Source organism: Mya arenaria, chromosome 14, assembly GCF_026914265.1.
Source record: "Mya arenaria isolate MELC-2E11 chromosome 14, ASM2691426v1".
NCBI lineage: Eukaryota > Metazoa > Mollusca > Bivalvia > Myida > Myidae > Mya > Mya arenaria.
The window spans coordinates 41,112,923-41,132,436 of NC_069135.1; the positions used below are offsets into that span (position 1 = coordinate 41,112,923).

Genomic DNA, 19,514 nt, shown 5'->3' on the forward strand with positions numbered 1-19,514 from the left:
TCTCAATCTTACCGAGACTGTCGATGTTATAGGGGGATATAAGTTTCAAACTAGCCGAGACTGTCGATATTGCAAGTGCGGTGTCTCGATAAAACCAAGGCTGCCGATGTTATACTTAACATGATAGGCCCAAACTTGCCGAGAATGTCGATGCTGAACGGGGGGAAGTCTCTAACTAGCCGAGACTGTCGATGTAATAAGTGAGATGTAAGTCTCAATCTAACCGGGGTATAATATGTGAGATGTAAGTCTTATACCATCGGAGACTGTGTATGCTAGATGTCAGTCTCATTTTGACCGAGAATGTCAATGTTTTACGATATTATACGTCTTACGTAACATACGTAAGTCTTCAACCGAGATGTCTATGTTATATGTGAGATGTAAGTATTATTACAACGGTGACTGTTGGTGCTTAACGTGAAATGTAAGTCTCAAACTAAATGAGACTATCGATGAAATACATGAGATGTAAGTCTCAGACCAGCAGAAACTGTCGTTGTTTAACGTGAGGTCTAAGTCTAACTCTTGCCGAGACTATCGATGTTATACGTGAGATGTAAGTCTCAGACCAATGGAAACTTTCGATGTTTAACGTGAGGTCTAAGTCTAAATCTAACCTAGACTGTCGATGTTATACGTATTTTGTGTTTTGGTATGTGCTCTGGAGACGAAATAAGAGATTGTTTCATTATTATTTATCGCAATTCACCTGACTATGTGTGCATTATGCAGGTAAATGTTCATTACAGTTCGATTCAATAATTCAATCTGATGGTGTTTTGAAAGTAATACGTGCTACAGAATTAAAGACACCAGAACAAGTTTGGTAAGGCGGTTTTTTCGCCTCTTTTTTAATGATTTTGAAAATAGGATACATCCTATTAAAATAAACAATGCGTTTATTTGCTCATTTATAGGCACTCTCTATACAAGGATATTGAACAATCTACATTCATCGAAAAGAAAATAATGTTACAAATGGTTTTTGTAATGTAAATTCGTCCGAAATGTGATCAAATATTAGAATTCACAATAAGCTTTTTGATTCATTTCATATTATATTATAACCAGGGGTCTAAACATAACAATTATCTTTGACAATACCGAAATGTACTTTGCAACAATTATCTGAATCCTAGTTCGATAGTACCAAATCAAACATGAATAGTTTTTAGTATTAAATTAACTTGATTACAAGAAGTGTGTCTTTCACTCCACCAACAATCAAAGAAGAACTGCTGCTGCTGAAAAATAAATCACGTGGTCGATTTAACACGTCTTCTTTCCTTGCGAGGGTGGCAAACTTCTTCTTCCCGTCTTTGTCAACCTGAAGCACTGTGTCGGAGCCATGGCAGCAGACGAACACGTGTCCAGTAGGTGTCGCGTGTACTCCGGAAGGTTGTTTCATGTCAGGGTCAGTGAGTAAGGCCAGCCTGTTGCCGTTGTTGTCTAGGGTGATCAGTTGATGTTTACTGTAGTTTGTAATGTAGATTATTTCCCCGTCGTTACTTATGGCACATTGATCTACCGTCCTATACCCAGACTTATCCTCGTACAGCATCTTCACCTTCTGCCCCGACATCGTGTAGACGTACAGGGCGGTGCCGGAGGAGATGTAAAGCTGGCCACCATGATGAGCTGCGGCATAACAGTCATGGGTGAAACTTATCTTCCTCGTAGTAACGAGTTTCCCTTTCGAAGCATTAATGAAATGAAGTTCACTGTTAACACAAACGGCCACTTCATTTCCGTCAATGTGGCACACGTCCCATGGATACTCCGGGATATCACAGTGGTCGATCACCCTGTACTCCTTGTCCAGGAGCTTCACTTTCCAATTATTACAGTCTGCTATGACAAACTCTCCACTAGGCAGTTCACATACGCCACTGATACTACACTTATATACGTCATCACTCATCTTCACGTTGTACTCCTTGTACTCTGAAACACTGAAGACGTGGTTTGGATCGGAAAGGGGATCTTTTCGCTGTTTTGTCATTACAGTTTGTTCTTCATTCGCTCCAAACGTCTTTACTGCAGATAAAAGTTCTTCTATAAGGTTATTGGCTTGAAATGTTACATTGTAACACTCAATGGCTGCTATGCCACGAAGATGATCGTTTGCTTGTGAAATCATATTCTGGCTCTTTCTGTACGCAATATATGATTTTGACTCGCTTGATTTTGCTTTGGTTTGAAAAGCGGCAATCATGTTTTGTAATTCGATCGTCATTTTATCACAAGTTTCGATATCTTTCTTTAGTTTTTTTTCAAGTTCAGCTATCATTCCGTCCAATTCCTGTAAAGTTGTTTTCTCAATCTTGTCAAGGATTTCGTTGATCCTTTTACGTATGGTTTTAATTTCGTCAGAAATGGCTGCCCGCGTCTTTTTCAGAGATGTCGTATTCTTCAATCGTGCTTCTTTCATCTTCTCGAATTGCTTTTGAACTTCAGCTATCTTCTTTGGAATTTGTTGAAACTCAATATTTCTCTGGACACCTTTTGCTACATCTGGAATGTGTTGGATTTTGGAGCATTGCCTGAAACAAAGAAGTTGTGAAACAGTTGTAATCAGATCTGCATAGAATGTATATGAACTTGCTTATTTGAGAACATTTTATAGAAAATGATTTAAATATAACGCAAGTAACCAATAGCGGTTCCAGGGGAGGGACGCGACCGTCTCCTCCCCCTCCCCCTCTTAAATCACACAAGCTTACTTTTTAATGTTATATAGGAGGAAAACGAAAATATAATACGCCCAAAAAACATCATTCAGGGCTAGAATTTGATATGTTTTTCTTTGGGGAAACCAAACCCCCATGAAAACCAATTAAATTTCTGTTCTGAGGGAGTGGCGCAGATCAAACGGCTACGCCCCTGAGTTACGCCCCCTCTGACGTCGAATCCTGGTTTTGCCCCTGGTATGTATAGTTTATTTACCGGTTGGTGGCTTAAAGGCGCACGCTATAGGTTGATGCCAGAAAATATTTTTCTTTCGAATTTTAATGCATTTTAAAGCTGCACTCTCACAGAATTAATGTTTTGACAACTTTTTTTGATTTTTGTATTGGAACGAGCCAATTTTTGCGAAAATCCATTGAAACCAGTTATATAAGACTGCTGACAAAAATTCAGATCGCAGATTTTTATATATAAGTTCAAAAATTGATGTTTGATGCATTTTCCTTAAACCGTTAGTAACGGTTTAAGCCATAAAACATTAATTTTCGAACGGAAATATGAAAATCTACGTTCTGATTTTTTGTCAACGATCTTATATCATTGGTGTGCAGATATATACGCAAAAAATTGCTCTTTCCGAGACAAAAAAATAAAAAAAGTTGTTAAAATGGTCAATCTTTGAGAGTTCAGCTTTAATGTTTTATTTATTCTACTTAAATAATTAAAACCACAAAAAGCGTATGATTTGTTTTCAGATTAAAAAGATAATACGATATAAATGATATGTTGGCGCATTTTTAACTGGGAAATTAATGGCCAAAATTATACATTTATATTACTATGTTGAGTGCCTTTAAATTAATGTTTTGTTTATACATACCTGTGGCCAACGGCAACGCATACATAACAGCACAGCTGGTCATGGTCACCACATACCAGCTTCAGCGCCTCCCCGGGGTGCATCCCGCATCTCTCCAGGGAGTCCGTCACCCCTGGGGCTGCCTCCCATTTCTTCACGTCCTTCCGGCTGAGCACCGCGTGCTTCTGATATAATCCGTTATGTTTTGAAACACAGTTTTGGCAGTAATATTTTGTGCATTGAGTACAATAATGGTGAGCTTCTGTGTTAAATCCGTTCTCTTCACACGGAGAGCAGGAAAAATCGTGAATGAAATCACAACCCCTCTGAATGGATGATTCGAAACCAGATGCCATTTTCTCTCTGGAGTTTAAAATGACTCACAAACTAAATCAAATAGATGATCATTCAGTCTGTACTGTTTATTTTGTAACAAGAAAGTAAATTGTTTTGTATTGAGCTGATAGGAAGAAAAAACAATATTACAATCAGTTTCACACTGGCACATAACCCGATATCAAAACAATGAGCGTTTTTACTACCGTGTTTCATTAACAAGCATTGTTTCCAAATCTAAACATATTTTAGTCCCATGTCAATTGAAATAGTTTCATAGCCGTTTCTATTCTCGAAAAAACCAAGATAAGCGTATCCCGAGCCAGTCGCTGATTGCCGATAAGTCACGATTGCTTGTCCCGAGCTTGGCGAAGATAGCCGAATAGTCGCGATTGCTTATCTCGAGCTTGCCAGAGATATCTGAGTAGTAGTTTCACATACAATTTAAAAATGCAATATTACTCTCAAATAAGATTTACCATATTTAATATAATTGTTTAAATTTACCAGAAAGGATTAATAAATGTCGAAAACAATGGTTCTTATGAAGGATACTCTGTTTAACTTGAAAGAAAGTTGCCGAAAACACGATATTTCTACCTTATGAGACACTAGTAGACCACAGTTAATCTTTTAGCATTCACCAATCATTTAATATTCTTGCGTTTTCATCTATTAAATACACGGCTATAAACTTGTTATCAGTAATTAATATTATTCATAAATGCATTATTTAGTAAGAAGTTGAAGGCTTATCACTCAAAAGTAATGTTTGTTATACATGTGTATGTATTGATTTTGATTAAGAGTGTCACTTTAATAATGTTCTAAGTTTTAATAAGTGGTCAGTAGTGTCTAGTGTGTCTATCCAGACTGCAATGCACTCGGTGACCCCTTCTTATTCTGTATAAATCCGCCATCTCGTTTAAAGGTTACTTCACTCGCTTCCCATGCCAGAGGTCCCGGGTTCAAATAACGAGTATTTTATCTAACAAATACGCAGAATCAATGGAGCGTATCCTCCTCCTCAACCTCATCCTCTTCCACCTCCTCCTCATCCTCCTCCTCATAGAGCACAGGGGGCGCCACCTCCTCCGCCTTCCCCTCCTCATGGAGCACAGGGTGCGCCTCCTCCACCACCACCACAACTACCACCACAAAGAGAGGACAGTTATGATAGTAGACGCATCATGGTATTACTATGAACATACAGCACAAATATGGTACATTTTGGCGAAAGAAATGCATTTTATGAGCAAAAGTAATGCATGATAAAATATAGGATAAAATTGTTAAGTTTCCATTGAAAAAAGGTGTTGTCGTTTAGAACATTTTATTGCAAGTGCTTAAGTGATGTTTACGATTTCATTCACGACGTGTTAAAATTGATTATCGGATTGTTGAGAGATATTACGAGCACTTTAAGAGTAGTTACGAATGCCTACGTATATTTAACGATTAGAAAAGGTATACCTGGTACAATCTGCATATTCGAACAATTCCCTTAAGTTGTGTGCAAGACGTTATAGTCACATCTCTTCACGCCGTATATACAATACAAACAAGCACGGTTGTAAAGAAGAAGGCAGTCAACAGTAAGAAGAGAACGCATTCACCCTCCACTGAACTACAACCGCGGAGACAGTCCGCTGCTAGGTATCTTTCTCTTTCCTGTGGGCTTGTGAAAGGAGCAGTTGTAAAAGTCGTTGAGGTAACTGCAATCTGTTGCTCTCATATGTCATGTTGTCTCGCTGGATGTCAGTTGTCGAATGATGATTTATAGAGAATTGCATACTTTTTGCAAAAACATAATGAAACGTGAAAACTCGTAACTTACTCGCAACTATTCTTAACAACACGTAAACAGATCTTAATTTACACGTAAATACTTAGATGGATCGTAACATTCCGTAATATACTCGTAGCAGTCAATAAAAAGCTCGTAAAATGTCGTTGCTTTCTCGTAATTATTCGAGGTAACTCGTAGATTCTTGCCGTAAATACATCGCAATAAACCGTAGATGACTCGTAATTACTCGTTCCCACTCTTAAATCGTTCGTAAAAGTGGTCAAATGGTAAGGATCCATGTACTTTTACGAAATTGTGCCATTTGTAAGGATTTGTAAGAAAATCCGTATATGTGAGGCCAGCATTACGTTTGCTCAAATAAAAGTGGTGAAAGATGATGTTATATATACAGCTGTTCATAGGCGTGGACATCTTACACAATGGTCGTGTCCCAATCTAAGACCCTAGATGTTAGATGTTGTTAAATATACAGTTTTTCATAGGCGTGGATCTCTTACACAAAGGCTCTTGCCACAAACCGAGACTCTATATGTTAGATGATGTTATATATCTATACAGCTTTTCATAGGCGTGGACCTTTAAGGCAAAGGCTCGTGTCCCAAACCGAGACCCTAGATGTAAGATGATGTTATATATACAGATTTTCATAGGCGTGGACCTCTAGCACAAAGCCTCGAGCCCCAAATCGAGACAATATATGTTAGATGATGTTATATATACAGCTTTTCATAGGCGTGGACCTCTAACACAATGCCTCGAGCCCCACACCGAGACCCTAGATGTTAGATGAAGTTATATATACAGCTTTTCATAGGCGTGGACCTCTAACACAATGCCTCGAGCCCAACACCGAGACAATATATGTTAGATGATGTTATATATACAGCTTTTCATAGGCGTGGACCTCTTACACAAAGCCTCGAGTCCCTAACCGAGACCCTAGATGTTAGATGATGTTATATATACAGCTTTTCATAGGCGTGGACCTCTAACACAATGCCTCGAGCCCCACACCGAGACAATATATGTTAGATGAAGTTATATATACAGCTTTTCATAGACGTAGACCTCTAACGCAAAGGTTCTTGCCCCAAACCGAGACCCTAGATGCAAGATGATGTTATATATACATATTTTCATAGGCGTGGACCTCTAGCCGACTAATGCTTACCATACATAAGGAAGTACTTTATCATGACAGGCTATTTTAGCTTACTTATATCATCAAAAAACATCACTTAAATTTTTTATTAGCAATCTTATGCAAGGTTTAATTTTAATACTACCATGACAACTACAGGGACCAGCCCAGTAGTTCATCATTTATATTAAATAAGCCTTGTTTAGAGGCACAAATTATGTCGAGCAAAGTAATGTACACTTTAAGTAATATAAAGTAGATTAACGACATACTTCGAAATCACGTTTTGAACAGTGTGTATATACCACGTGATAAATAATGTCATGAATACTACGTCGGAAGTCAATAATTTGCTTCGAATGAATTCTTTGAGAAAAGATAACTGGACTATGTATTCAGCATTTTAAGAGAATAGTTATTTTTGTCATCATTCGAAGCAAAATGCCTTCCGACGGAGCATGTATGGCGTAATTTATCACGTGGTATACACTCACTGTGAAAAGCCATCTTTACCTACATTGCTGACATTTCTATATTTTAATTTTATTTTTTCTCACCCAACAAATTATACTGTTAGAATTATATTTGTCACAACTATTCCAAAAATATACCAGAACGTCTTTGATTGAAACGTGCAAAAATCATTCAGAACAAAAAAGTTAAAACCAGTATTTGCGATATCGATAATTTATATATGCCGCGTTGTGCATACTATGATGATTATTTTGATTTATGCTTGTACAGTCGAAACCACTTGGCTCGAACTCGTTTGGCTCGAATTCATCGTTGGCTCGAACTGGTATTCAGTAACGATATCTTTATATTGACGGTAAGCAAACCCGCTTAGTTCGAATTTTTAGAAGCTCGATGTATTTTCACCGGTCCCTGGATGTTCGAGCCAACGGGGTTCGACTGTTCCTAAATAAATGTTCTGTTCTGTGATGATGAGCAGAATGTCAAAGCGTTTGAACATTGGTTTTTGTTGATTGACTAAGTCGCAATTTTAAAAGCAAACACTCCAGAAACAGATTGAAACTAATCAAAAGTAAAAAATGTCAATGTTAGTCACCTGAATAAAGGATATCCGAAACGATATAAAAATGAAAAGAAATATAGAGGATAACTGCTTGTTAAAGTTTAAGATCGTTATACATTTCACCGAGTGAACACCGAAAAAGTATATTTCACGAGTGTTATAGAAACGAGTGAAATATTTACTTTTGGTGTTCACTAGGTGAAATATATTGCGATATTACTCTTAATCCAACATTTGTTTTAATTTTTTAGATGCATTTAAACGATTAAAAATGACTGTTTATTATAATATTTCAGAAAAGTGCACCAAATTGTATGTGAACGTGTCGCCATTTCCGAAACGGAAACGGAGAGCGGGCTAAAATTTCAAAACAGTGAAAAATATCAAATTGATATTTGCACTGTTTGAAACAGTGAAATGTCAATTTTATTTCACTTGTAAATATCTATATACAAGCAGAAAGCGTATAATAAAATAGGATGTCTTTGATTGAAATCTATTATTCATCTGTGCCTGAAAACCAGGATATAAGTTAAACCGTAAGCTACTAGGCTTGTCCCTGCACATTCCTTTGTATAATAAAAACAAATTGTTACGGTAAGCAGATACTATTGCTTGTTCATATGTAGAAGGAACAATTTTAAAAGCAAATAGCCAAACAGGAACAACTAAGTTAAAAAACATTACACATATACTTTTATTCACCTATGGACAGGAAATCCACAAAAATACAAACATAATCTACCTTCCAAATTTTAAAGTACATGTTATGAAATGTGTTTTTTGAATTGCCTACACATACTTGTCAGATCAAATTTACGCGTATGCTTACTGACTAATGCGATCATTTATTTTAATAATCCAGTTTCGGATATATAGATTCAACCGTGCATCAATTTTAAATAAATGCGTAAAATGTAATGTATACGTTATACATACCTAAGCAGGGCCGCGAGAGAAGGGGAATACATGTGTATGTTATTTTAAGCAGATAATGACCAGTTATCTGTTGAAATCAATCATTTACTAAGTAAACTTGATTTCTTAAAATTTTCAAAGTTAAATTAAAATAATTTTTTTCGTGTTTTTTAACATTACAGTATGTTGATTTTTTTCAATAAGTTCTATGAAATAATGAATTTTGGAAAATTATTTCATAAGACTAAAGAGATTCTAAAATAAGGAAAGTGACTTAAGTTTAAAAAAAACTTTTTAACGAAGTTTTATGAATACCGCCTCAGGGGTGAAATTCATCATAGTCTTAATTGGGTCTTAAAGCGATGTAGCTTATCGAATTTCTCGGTATCAATAACGGATTTATACAGTGAATGAAGTCAATGATATATGGCCATAATATTGACTTAAATTGCTTATTGAATACCATCCCATTACATGTACGTCCAAAAATGATGGTTTATGGCTGAAAGCGTTGCTAACACGTTAAGAATAATGTTTTTTTAACGTAAACAAGAAAAGTCTGAAATGATCTTTTGTCAGTAGTCTTATATTACCGCTGTTCAGATATTCACGCTAGAAATTGGTTTATTCCAGAACAAAACAAATGTCAAAACGGTCATTCTGTGAGAGTGAAGCTTAAAAAAGCTAAAGTTTAATAAATTCAAAATAAAAGTAAAGCTTGTGTCACTTCCTAAAATCATGTGTCCCTTCCTGAAATCAAGTGTCACTTCCTACAATAATGTGTCCCCTCCTCATCATGTGTCTCTTTCTGAAATAATGTGTCCTCTCCTGAAATCATGTCACCCTTCCTGAAGCATGTGTACCCTCCAGAAAGCATTTTTTTCTTCCTGAAATCATGTGTCCCTTCCTGATTGAATGCGTTCTCTCCTGAAATAATGTGTCCCAGCCTGAAATTAAAGTGTTGTTTCCTGATTTAATGTGTCCCCTCCTGAAATCAAGTGTCCCCTCTTGAAAGAAAGTTTTCCTTCCTGAAATCATGTATCCCTTCATGATTTAATGTATTGCCTCCTGAAATAATGTGTCCCCTCCTGAAATCAAGTGTCCCCTCCTGAAAGCAAGTTTTCCTTCCTGAAATCATGTGTTCCCTCCTGAAATCAATTGTTCTTTCCTGAAATCATGTTTCTCTTTTTGTAAACATATGTCCCTTCCTGAAATCATATGTCAATTCCTGAAATCATGTGTTCCTTCCTGAAATCAAGTGTCTCTTCCTAAAATAATCTGTCCCTTCCTGAAGTCAGGTGTCTCCTCCTAAAAGTATGTGTTCCTTCCTAAAATCATGTGTTTCTTCCTGAAATCATGTGGCATGTGTCTTTTCCTGAAATCATGTTTCCCCTCCTGAAATAACCTGTTCCTTTATGAAATCATGTGTCCCCTCCTGAAATAATGTGTCCCCTCCTTAAATCAGGTATCCCTTCCTGAAATCAAGTGTCACTTCCTGAAATAATCCGTCCCTTCTTGAAGTCAGGTGTCTCCTCCTAAAAGTATGTGTTCCTTCCTAAAATCATGTGTTTCTTCCTGAAATCATGTGGCATGTGTCTCTTCCTTAAATCATGTTTCCCCTCCTGAAATCACGTGTTTCTTTATGAAATCATGTGTCCCCTCCTGAAATAATGTTTTCCCTTGTTAAATCATGTGTCCCTTCCTAAAATCATTGTGTTCCCTCCTAAAATCATGTTTCTCTTCCTGAAATCATGCGTCCCTTCCGGATTTAATGTGTCGCCTCCTGAAATATTGTGTCCCCTCCTGAAATCAAGTGTCCCCTCCTGAAAGCAAGTTTTCCTTCCTGAAATCATGTGTTTCCTCCTGAAATCAATTGTTCTTTCCTGAAATAATGTGTCTCTTCCTGAAATCATCTGTCCCTTCCTGAAATCATATGTCCATTTCTAAAATCATGTGTTCCTTCCTGAAATCAAGTGTCTCTTCATAAAATAATATGTCCCTTCCTGAAGTCAGGTGTCTCCTCCTAAAAGTATGTGTTCCTTCCTAAAATCATGTGTTTCTTTCTGAAATCATGTTGCATGTGTCTCTTCCTGAAATCATGTGGCCTCTCCTGAAATCACGTTTCCACTCTTGAAATTACCTGATCCTTTATGAAATCATGTGTCCCCTCCTGAAATAATATGTCCCCTCCTGAAATCATGTGTCCGCTTCCTGAAATCAAGTGTCACTTTCTGAAATAATGTATCCCCTCATTAAATCATGTGTTTCTTCCTAAAATCATGTTTCTCTTCCTGAAATCATGCGTCTCTTCCTGAAATCATCTGTCCCTTCCTGAAATCATATGTCTCTTCCTGAAATCATGTGTCCCTTCCTAAAATCTGGTGTCCCTTCCTGAAATCACCTGTCCCTTCCTGAAATCAGGGGTCCCTTCCTGCAATCAGGTCTCGGTTCCTGGAGTTTCATTTTTAACGACAATATGGTACACGTGAGATGCAAGTCTTGTTCGAACATGTCTGTCTATGTTATATTAGTATGTGAGATGTAAGTTTCATTTTAGTTTAGATGGTGATGTAAAATAAGAGATGTAAGTCTCAGTCTAACCGAGATGGTTATGTGAAATAAGAGATGTAAGTCTTAGTCTAACCGAGAGGGTGATGTAAAATATATGTAAGTCTCAGTATAACCGATATGGTGATGTTAAATAAGTAAGTAACTCTCAAGCTTACCAAATATTTCGATTTAATACGTGAGATGTAAGTCTCAATCTAACCTAAACAGTCGAAGTTATTCGTGATATGTATGTTTTGTTTTTGGTTTGTGTTCTTAAGAATCTGTCCTTCAAAGTTAATTTCAGTATAAAGTTCAAAATCGAGTCTGCATTCTTCCATAGACGACTCTCTTATGGTTCACGTTAACCCTGTTTCCGACTCTGAATTAAGGTATTGTTTTATTATTCTTTCTATTGCAATTCACCTGACTGTGTGTGAATTTTGCAAGTAAATCATTGTATTTAAATTAATTTAATCAGATGTTCTGAAGGTTATTACTGCAAACGTATTTATTGACACCAAAACGAGTTTGATAAAGCTTTTATTCGCCTCGTTTTTCATAAGTTTACAAAACGGAGTTAGCATAATAAAAACACGTTTATATGTTTGTTAATAAGCAATATATATATATATATATATTCCGTGTATATAATATAATATGTTTCATAGTTTGTTAGATATGATAAAATAAAAGTTTTCACAAGATGCTTTTGGATTCATATCATATAACCTATCGCCAGCGGTCGAAACAAAACAATTTTATATTACAAAACTGTAATACTTTGCATCAACAACACAATCCCAGTTCGATAGATCCAAATCAAACATTGATAATATTTTTGTTTAATATAAATTGATAACAAGAAGTGTGGTTTTAAATCCACCAACAATCAGAGAAGAAGTGCGGCTGCTGAAAAATATACCACTCGGTCCGCACACTCAGTCTTCTTTCCTTGCCAGGGTGGCCAACTTCTTCTTCCCGTTTTTGTCAACCTGAAGCATTGTGTCGGAGGCATAGCAGCAGACGAGCAAGTGTCCAGCATGTGTCATGTGCACTCCGGTAGGTTCTATCATATTACGGTCAGTTAGAGAGGCCAGCTTGTTGCCCTTGTTGTCCAGGGTGATCAGTTGATGGCTATTGTAGTTTGTGACGTAGATTGTCTTTCCGTCGTTACTGATGGCACATTTCCTCACCGTCCGCTCCCCAGACTTGCCCTCGTGCAGCCTCTTCACCTTCTGTCCCGACACCGTGTAGACGTACAGGGCGTTACCGGAGGAGATGTAAAGCTGACCGCCATGATGAGCTGCGGCAATACATCCATGGGTGAAACTTTACTTCCTCGTAGTAACGAGTTTGCCTTTCGTAGCATTCATGGAATGAAGTTCATTGTAAGCACAAACGGCCACTTCATTTCCGTCAATGTGACACACATCCCATGGGTACCCCGAGACATTACAGTGGTCGAGCACGCTGTACTCCTTGTCCAGGAGCTATACTTTACGAGTATACCTGTCTGCTATGACAAACTCTCCACTAGGCATCTCACATACGCCAACAATACCACATTGACGTTTGTCATCACCCATCCTCACGTTGTACTCCTTGTACTCCGCAACACTGAAGACGTGGTTTGGATCGGAAAGGGGATCTTCTCGCTGTTTGGTCATAACAGTTTGTTCCTCAATCTCTCCAAATGTCTTTATTGAAGATAAAAGTTCTTCTATAAGGTAATTGGCTTGAAATGTCACATTGTAACACTCAATGGCTGATATGCCACGAAGATGATCGTTTGCTTGTGAAATCATATCCTGGCTCTTTCTGTACGCAATATATGATTTTGACTCGTTTGATTTTACTTTGGTTTGAAAAGTGGTTATCAGGTTTTGTAGTTCGATAGTCATTTTATCACAAGTTTCGATATCTTTCTTTATGTCTTTTTCAAGTTTAACTATCATTCCGTCCAAGTCTTGTAAAGTTGCCTTCTCAATCTTGTCAAGAATTTCGTTGATCTTTTTACGTATGGTTTTAATTCCATCAGAAATGTCTGCGCGCGTTTATTCAGAGATGTCGTATTCTTCAATCGTGCTTCTTTCATCAGCTCGAATTGTTTTTCAAGTTCTGCTATCTTCTTTGGAATTTGTTGAAACTCAATATTTCTCTGAATACCTTTTGCTACATCTGAAATGTGTTGGATTTTGGAGCATTGTCTGAAACAAAGAAGTTGTGAAACAGTTATTATCAGATCTGCACAAATTGTATATGACCTTGTGGGGAAATGTTATAGAAAATGATCTAAATATAACGCAAGTATTCAATAGCGGTTCCAGGGGAGGGGGTGCAACCGTTTCCTCACTTTCCCCCTCTTAAATCGCCCAAGCTTACTTTTTAATGCGATAAAGGAGAAAAAAGGTAATAATATTATAATTGCCCTAAAGAGCATCATTCAGGGCTAGAATTGGATATTATAATTTTTGTTGGGGGGGGGGGAACCAAACCCAAATGAAAACACTTAAAACCAATTAAATTTCGGATCTGAGGGAGTGGCGCGAGTCACGCCATCTCTGACGTCGAATCCTAGATCTGTCCCTGGTAAGTATAACTTATTTACCGGTTAGTGTCTTAAAGGCGCACAATATAGGTTGATGCAAAAAAAAGTGTTTCTTTTGAATTTTAATGCATTTTAATGTTTTATTCATTCTACTTAAATGATCAAAACCACAAAAAGCGTATGATTTGTTTTCAGATTAAAAAGATAATACGATATAAATGATATGTTGGCGCATTTTCAACTGGGGAATTAATGGCCACGTAGCTATTTATTAAGACACCGTATGCATGTATAAAGGCTTTTTGTTAATTGTACACAAATCATGAGCTTTTTATCTTTAATCATTAAAAGTCGAATGAGTTAAATAATATAATTTATAAAAAAGAGCAAAAATCACCTTATGTTGAGTGCCTTTAAAGCTGCACTTTCACAGATGTACCGTTTATACAACTTTTTTTCGTAAATATCTGCAAACCAATGATAAAAGATTGGTGACAAAATATCAGATCACAGATTTTCATATTTCCGTTCGAAAATTGTTTTATGCCTTAAACCTATACTAACGGTTTAAAAAAAATGCATAAAACACCAATCTTTGTTCTTAAATATAAAAATCAGTGATCTAATCTTTGTCAGCAGTCTTATATAACTGTTTTCCATGCATTTTCGCAAAAATTGGCTCGTTCCAAGACAAAAAAAGAGAAAAAAAGTTATCAAAACGTCCAATCTGTGAGAGTGAAGCTTTAAATAGATGTTTTGTTCATACATACCTGTGGTTAATGGCAACGCATAAAGTACAGCACAGCTGGTCATGGTCACCACATACCAGCTTCAGCGCCTCCCCGGGGTGCATCCCGCATCTCTCCAGGACGTCCATCACCCTTAGGCCTGTCTCCCATTTCTTCACGTCCTTTCGGCCGAGTACCGCGTGCTCCTGATATAGTCCGTTATGTTTTGAAATACAGGTTTTGCTGTAATATTTTTTGCATTGTGTACAATAATGGTGAGCTTCTGTATTAAACCCGTTGTCTTCACAAGGAGAGCAGGAAAAATCGTGAATTAAGTCACATCCCCTCTGAATGGATGATTCGAAACTACATGCCAGTTTCTTTCCTGTGTTTAAAAATGACCCACAAACTAGTTCAAGCAGTCAGTTTCTGTTTTTTTTTGCTGGAAGTTTATTATCTTGTACTGAACTGCTACGAAGAAAACACAAATTGCGATCAATTAAACACTGACATATAACACAATATCATAATGATAAGCATGGTAACAACCGTGCTTAATTTACAATCGTTTTTCGAATAAAAACATGTTTTTTTAATAATGCCGTAGTTTATTCCTTTGTCAACATTAAAATAATTATCGAATGCTGAGTGGGCCTTTCCACACTCGGTTAATTGTCGATCCCGGAGCTTGCCGAGTTGTAACGATTGTCTAACCCGAGTTGTCCGGATATTGCCGAATAGTTGTAGTTTCCTGTATATTTTATTGCGAATTGACCCATTTCCACGAACAATAACACTGAGTGCTAGTGCATCTCGAACCCCAACACCATGTATGGGAAGATATTGATGATCCAAAATTATATTTCGTTTTCTCTCTCGGGTTTAAAAAGACTCACGAACTAAAACAAATAATTGTTCTTTCAACCACATCTGTCTATTTTGTAACAAGGAAATAAAGTTTTGTACTGATACGAAGAAACCACAAATTACGATCAATGTCACAATATCCAAATGATCCTTAATAAACAATAATGTTTTTTTCCAAATCTAAACAATTTTTAACATGCCTAGATTTAGTACGGTATCTTCAATTTCAATAGTAGTTATCGACTGTTTAGTAGGCGTTCCTACACTCGGAATGCACAACGACATAAATATATCCCGAGCTTGCCGAAGATTGCCGACATATCACGATTGCCCATCCCAATCCATACGGAATTCCTCGGCCTTTTCAATCGACATTAACCTTGGATCCGCTAGTGGCATTAATAATTTGGATTACAAAAGTAATGTCATTATGATTTTCTGCTCAATTGAAACTACTACGCGATCTGCTTGTAGCGTGGTTAAATATTGTTTAATAAAAAAAGATTTCTGACATTGTAGACCGTCCAAAGACATCCGCGATTCTTTCGATAGAAAATGGCCGGATTTTTTTTTATAAAGTATATCTTGAAAGTGCTGAGCTGCACGACAAATAACATTTTATATTTGGGAAAAAGTTCCACTTGTGTAGTAATCCTTACCAACATAAGAGTACTAGCCCACCTCATGCTTACCAAGTAAGTTCATGTACACCAAGTAACATGTACACCAAGTAACCTAACATGTATACCAAGTAACCTCATGTACACCAAATAGCCTCATAAACACCAAGTTACCTGTTGTACATCCAGTAACCTCATGAACACCAAGTAACCTCATCTACACCAAGTAACCTCATGTACACCAACTAACGTCAGCTACACCAAGTAACCTCATGTACTCCAAGTAACCTCATGTACACTAAGTAACCTCATGTACACCCAGTAACCTTATGTACACCAAGTAACCTCAGTTACACCATGTAACCTCAGCTACACCAAGTAACCTCAAGTAAACCAAGTAACCTCATAAACACCAATTTACCTCATGTACATCCAGTAACCTCATGTACACCCGGATAGCTCATGTACGCCAAGTAACCTCATGTACGCCCAGTAACCTCATGTACATCCAGTAACCTCATGTACACCCGGATAGCTCATGTACGCCAAGTAACCTCATGTACGCCCAGTAACCTCATGTACGCCCAGTAACTTAATGTCTGCCTAGTAACCTCATGTAAAAAAGTAACATCTTGCACACCAACTAACCTCCTGTATACAAGGTAACCCTAAGTACGTCAAGACACCTCATGCACATGGAGAAAATCCATGTGTACCAAGTAACTTCATGTATACCAAGTAACCTCATGTTCACTTAGTAAACACAGGTAATCGCACGTATAGCCATTAACTATATGTGTACCAAGTTACCTCATTTAAACCAAGTAACAATATGTACATCAAGTATCCTTGTGAACAACAAGTAACAGCAAGTAACCTTATGTTTACCAAGTAACCTCATGTACACAAATTTACCTCATGTGTACCAAGTAATTTATTATGTACCAAATAACCTCAACGAGTAACCTCTTGTACACCCAGTAACCTCATGTACACCCAGTAATTTTATGTACAGCAAGTGACCTTGTGTATACCAAGTAACCTCATGTACACCAAATAATCACATAAACAATTAGTAACCTCATGTTCACCCTGTCAACTTATAAACATCAAGTAACTTTATGTAAACCAGGTAACCTAATGTTCTACGGGTTAACTCATGTACACCAAGTAATGCATGTACACTATCTAACCGTATGTATACTAAGTAACCTCATATACACCAAGTTACCTGATGTACCAAGAAACATCATATGAATCATAAGACAAGTTACCTCATGTACACCAATCAACCACATTTGTACCATGTTACCTCATGTGCACTTAAAAACCTCATGTGTACCTACTATCATCGTGGGTACCTAGTTACGTCATGTACACCGACTTTCTTCACGTAGTGTACCATGTAATCTTATGTATACGAAGTAACCTCATGACACCCAGAAACCTCGTGTACACCAAGAAACGGCATTCGCAAAACTGGCTCGTTCCAAGACAAAAGTAAAACAAGTTGTCAAAACCTTCAATCTGTGTGAATGCAGCTTTAAGATTACAAAGACACCTGTATTCTGTTTGAAATGTAAGTAAATCTGACTCAAATTGAGAATCTGTAAAACACACCCGTATTCCTTAGTGCTTATTAAGTCGCAAAATAGCACACCCTGTATTTTAACTATCTTTATCATGTTTTAATAGTATCAGTATATTCCACTTTGTAATACACAAATACACATTTTGATTTATATGTAGAAGTACGCTATGCACTGAAATATATGTACTGATGATTGCAACAGCTGGTATGCACATCTGGATTGATGCATGGAAACAATGTGAATTTCCTGAGAAAGATAGACAGTGTTTTGTGTGATGTTATGTCATTCATGCTTTGATCCACTTATCCTTTAAAAAAGCACCCGTTTTGCTCATGCATGCAGCCTTTAACATTTGCAGGATAGAGTGCTCATAATTATCAAATATGTTAATATTATATATGTTATATATATAATAAACTTGATTTGGTTATAAACGCATGTATCCTTTAACCTTCACAGGATTATCAAAACATGTTCATATTATGTTAACAAAAACGTATGTGGTTTTAAACGCATGCATCCTTTAACCTTCAAAGGATGATCAAAACATGTTATATTATGTTAACAATAACGTATGTGGTTCTAAACGCATGTATCCTTTAACCTTAACACGATTAACAAAACAAAACATGTTCATATTATATTAACAAAAACGTATGTGATTTTAACCCTTTAACCTTCACAGAATTATCAAAACATATTCACATTATGTTAACAAACACTTATGTTGTTATAAACGCACGAATCTTCATATACATGTGTGTTTGTGTGTGTGTGTGTGTGCGTACGTACGTGCGTGCGTGCGTGCGTGCGTGTATGTGTGTTTGTTAAAGCTTTATATCAAAGTTTGCTTTTACGCCATTCCTCAATAGTGTCAATAACGTTTTTACATCAAGCCATATAATAAAACAGTACCTACCCTCCATAACATGCTCATTATCTATTGATAAGTGATTTTGATATATGTAACTCTAACCACGCAATAGTTGTTTGGCCTTACTTGGAGTGCAGTGAAAAGTGAATAACACTGCACTACATTCATAAATTACCAAGCGAAATGCCCGGGGAATATCACCGTTTCAAGACACTGTCATCAATATTACCATACCTCTACATAAGGAAATACTTTATCATGGCCGTTTGATTTAACTTCATAATTTAAAATTATAAAGCCCATTTTAAGAATTGAGAAATCTAACGCAAGGTTAAATTGTTAATAACAGAATGAAATCTACAGGGACAAGTCCAGTAGTTGAACATTCAAAATTTATTCGTGTTTAGAACCACAAGTTATGTTGGCTGTAGAAATGTCCAATAAAAGGGACTAGGAACGTGATGATACAATTGCAAGAAAATAAACATTTTCAAAAATTTACATAAAATTTATATGGTTGTGTTCAACGCATTGAATTTTGCTTGCTGATTTATCACATAGCTTACGACACATGTATCTTTCGCAGCTTAAGCGTACTTTTCCAATTCAAAATTCACTGCATTTGTCTACCACGTATATACAAAAAAAAGATAGTGTCGATATCAGTACACGTATCTGTTCTAATCACCTGTGCTTTATTTTTAAACGGGTAAACTCAGCTGGGACAGTGGTAACATATTATTTAAATCATGTAAAGTTATTTTTAATCTGTTTCATACGTATTGATTTTTTGCTTGTTTTGAGGTAAAACTGTATTTGCTGTTTTTGGGGCCATCTGGTGTCTAGGCCCATTAAATTGATGTTGAATAAATTCACTACAGATGTCGAGAATACATGACACACGTACAAAAGTCATCTTACCTTCGATGCTGACATTTCTGACA

At 36.8% G+C, this 19,514-nt stretch overlaps 1 protein-coding gene across 1 annotated transcript; it reads right to left on the reverse strand.

Annotated features, from left to right (window-relative positions):
- Nucleotides 1-1,019: 1,019 nt before the first annotated feature.
- Nucleotides 1,020-3,995, reverse strand: LOC128216859 (uncharacterized). The gene is made up of 2 exons (XM_052923547.1): nt 3,572-3,995; nt 1,020-2,546 (listed from the first exon to the last, which is right to left on the reverse strand). The coding sequence occupies exons 1-2, from the start codon at nt 3,904-3,906 to the stop codon at nt 1,181-1,183; spliced, it is 1,701 nt and encodes a 566-aa protein (XP_052779507.1). The 5' UTR covers nt 3,907-3,995; the 3' UTR covers nt 1,020-1,180.
- Nucleotides 3,996-19,514: the final 15,519 nt, after the last annotated feature.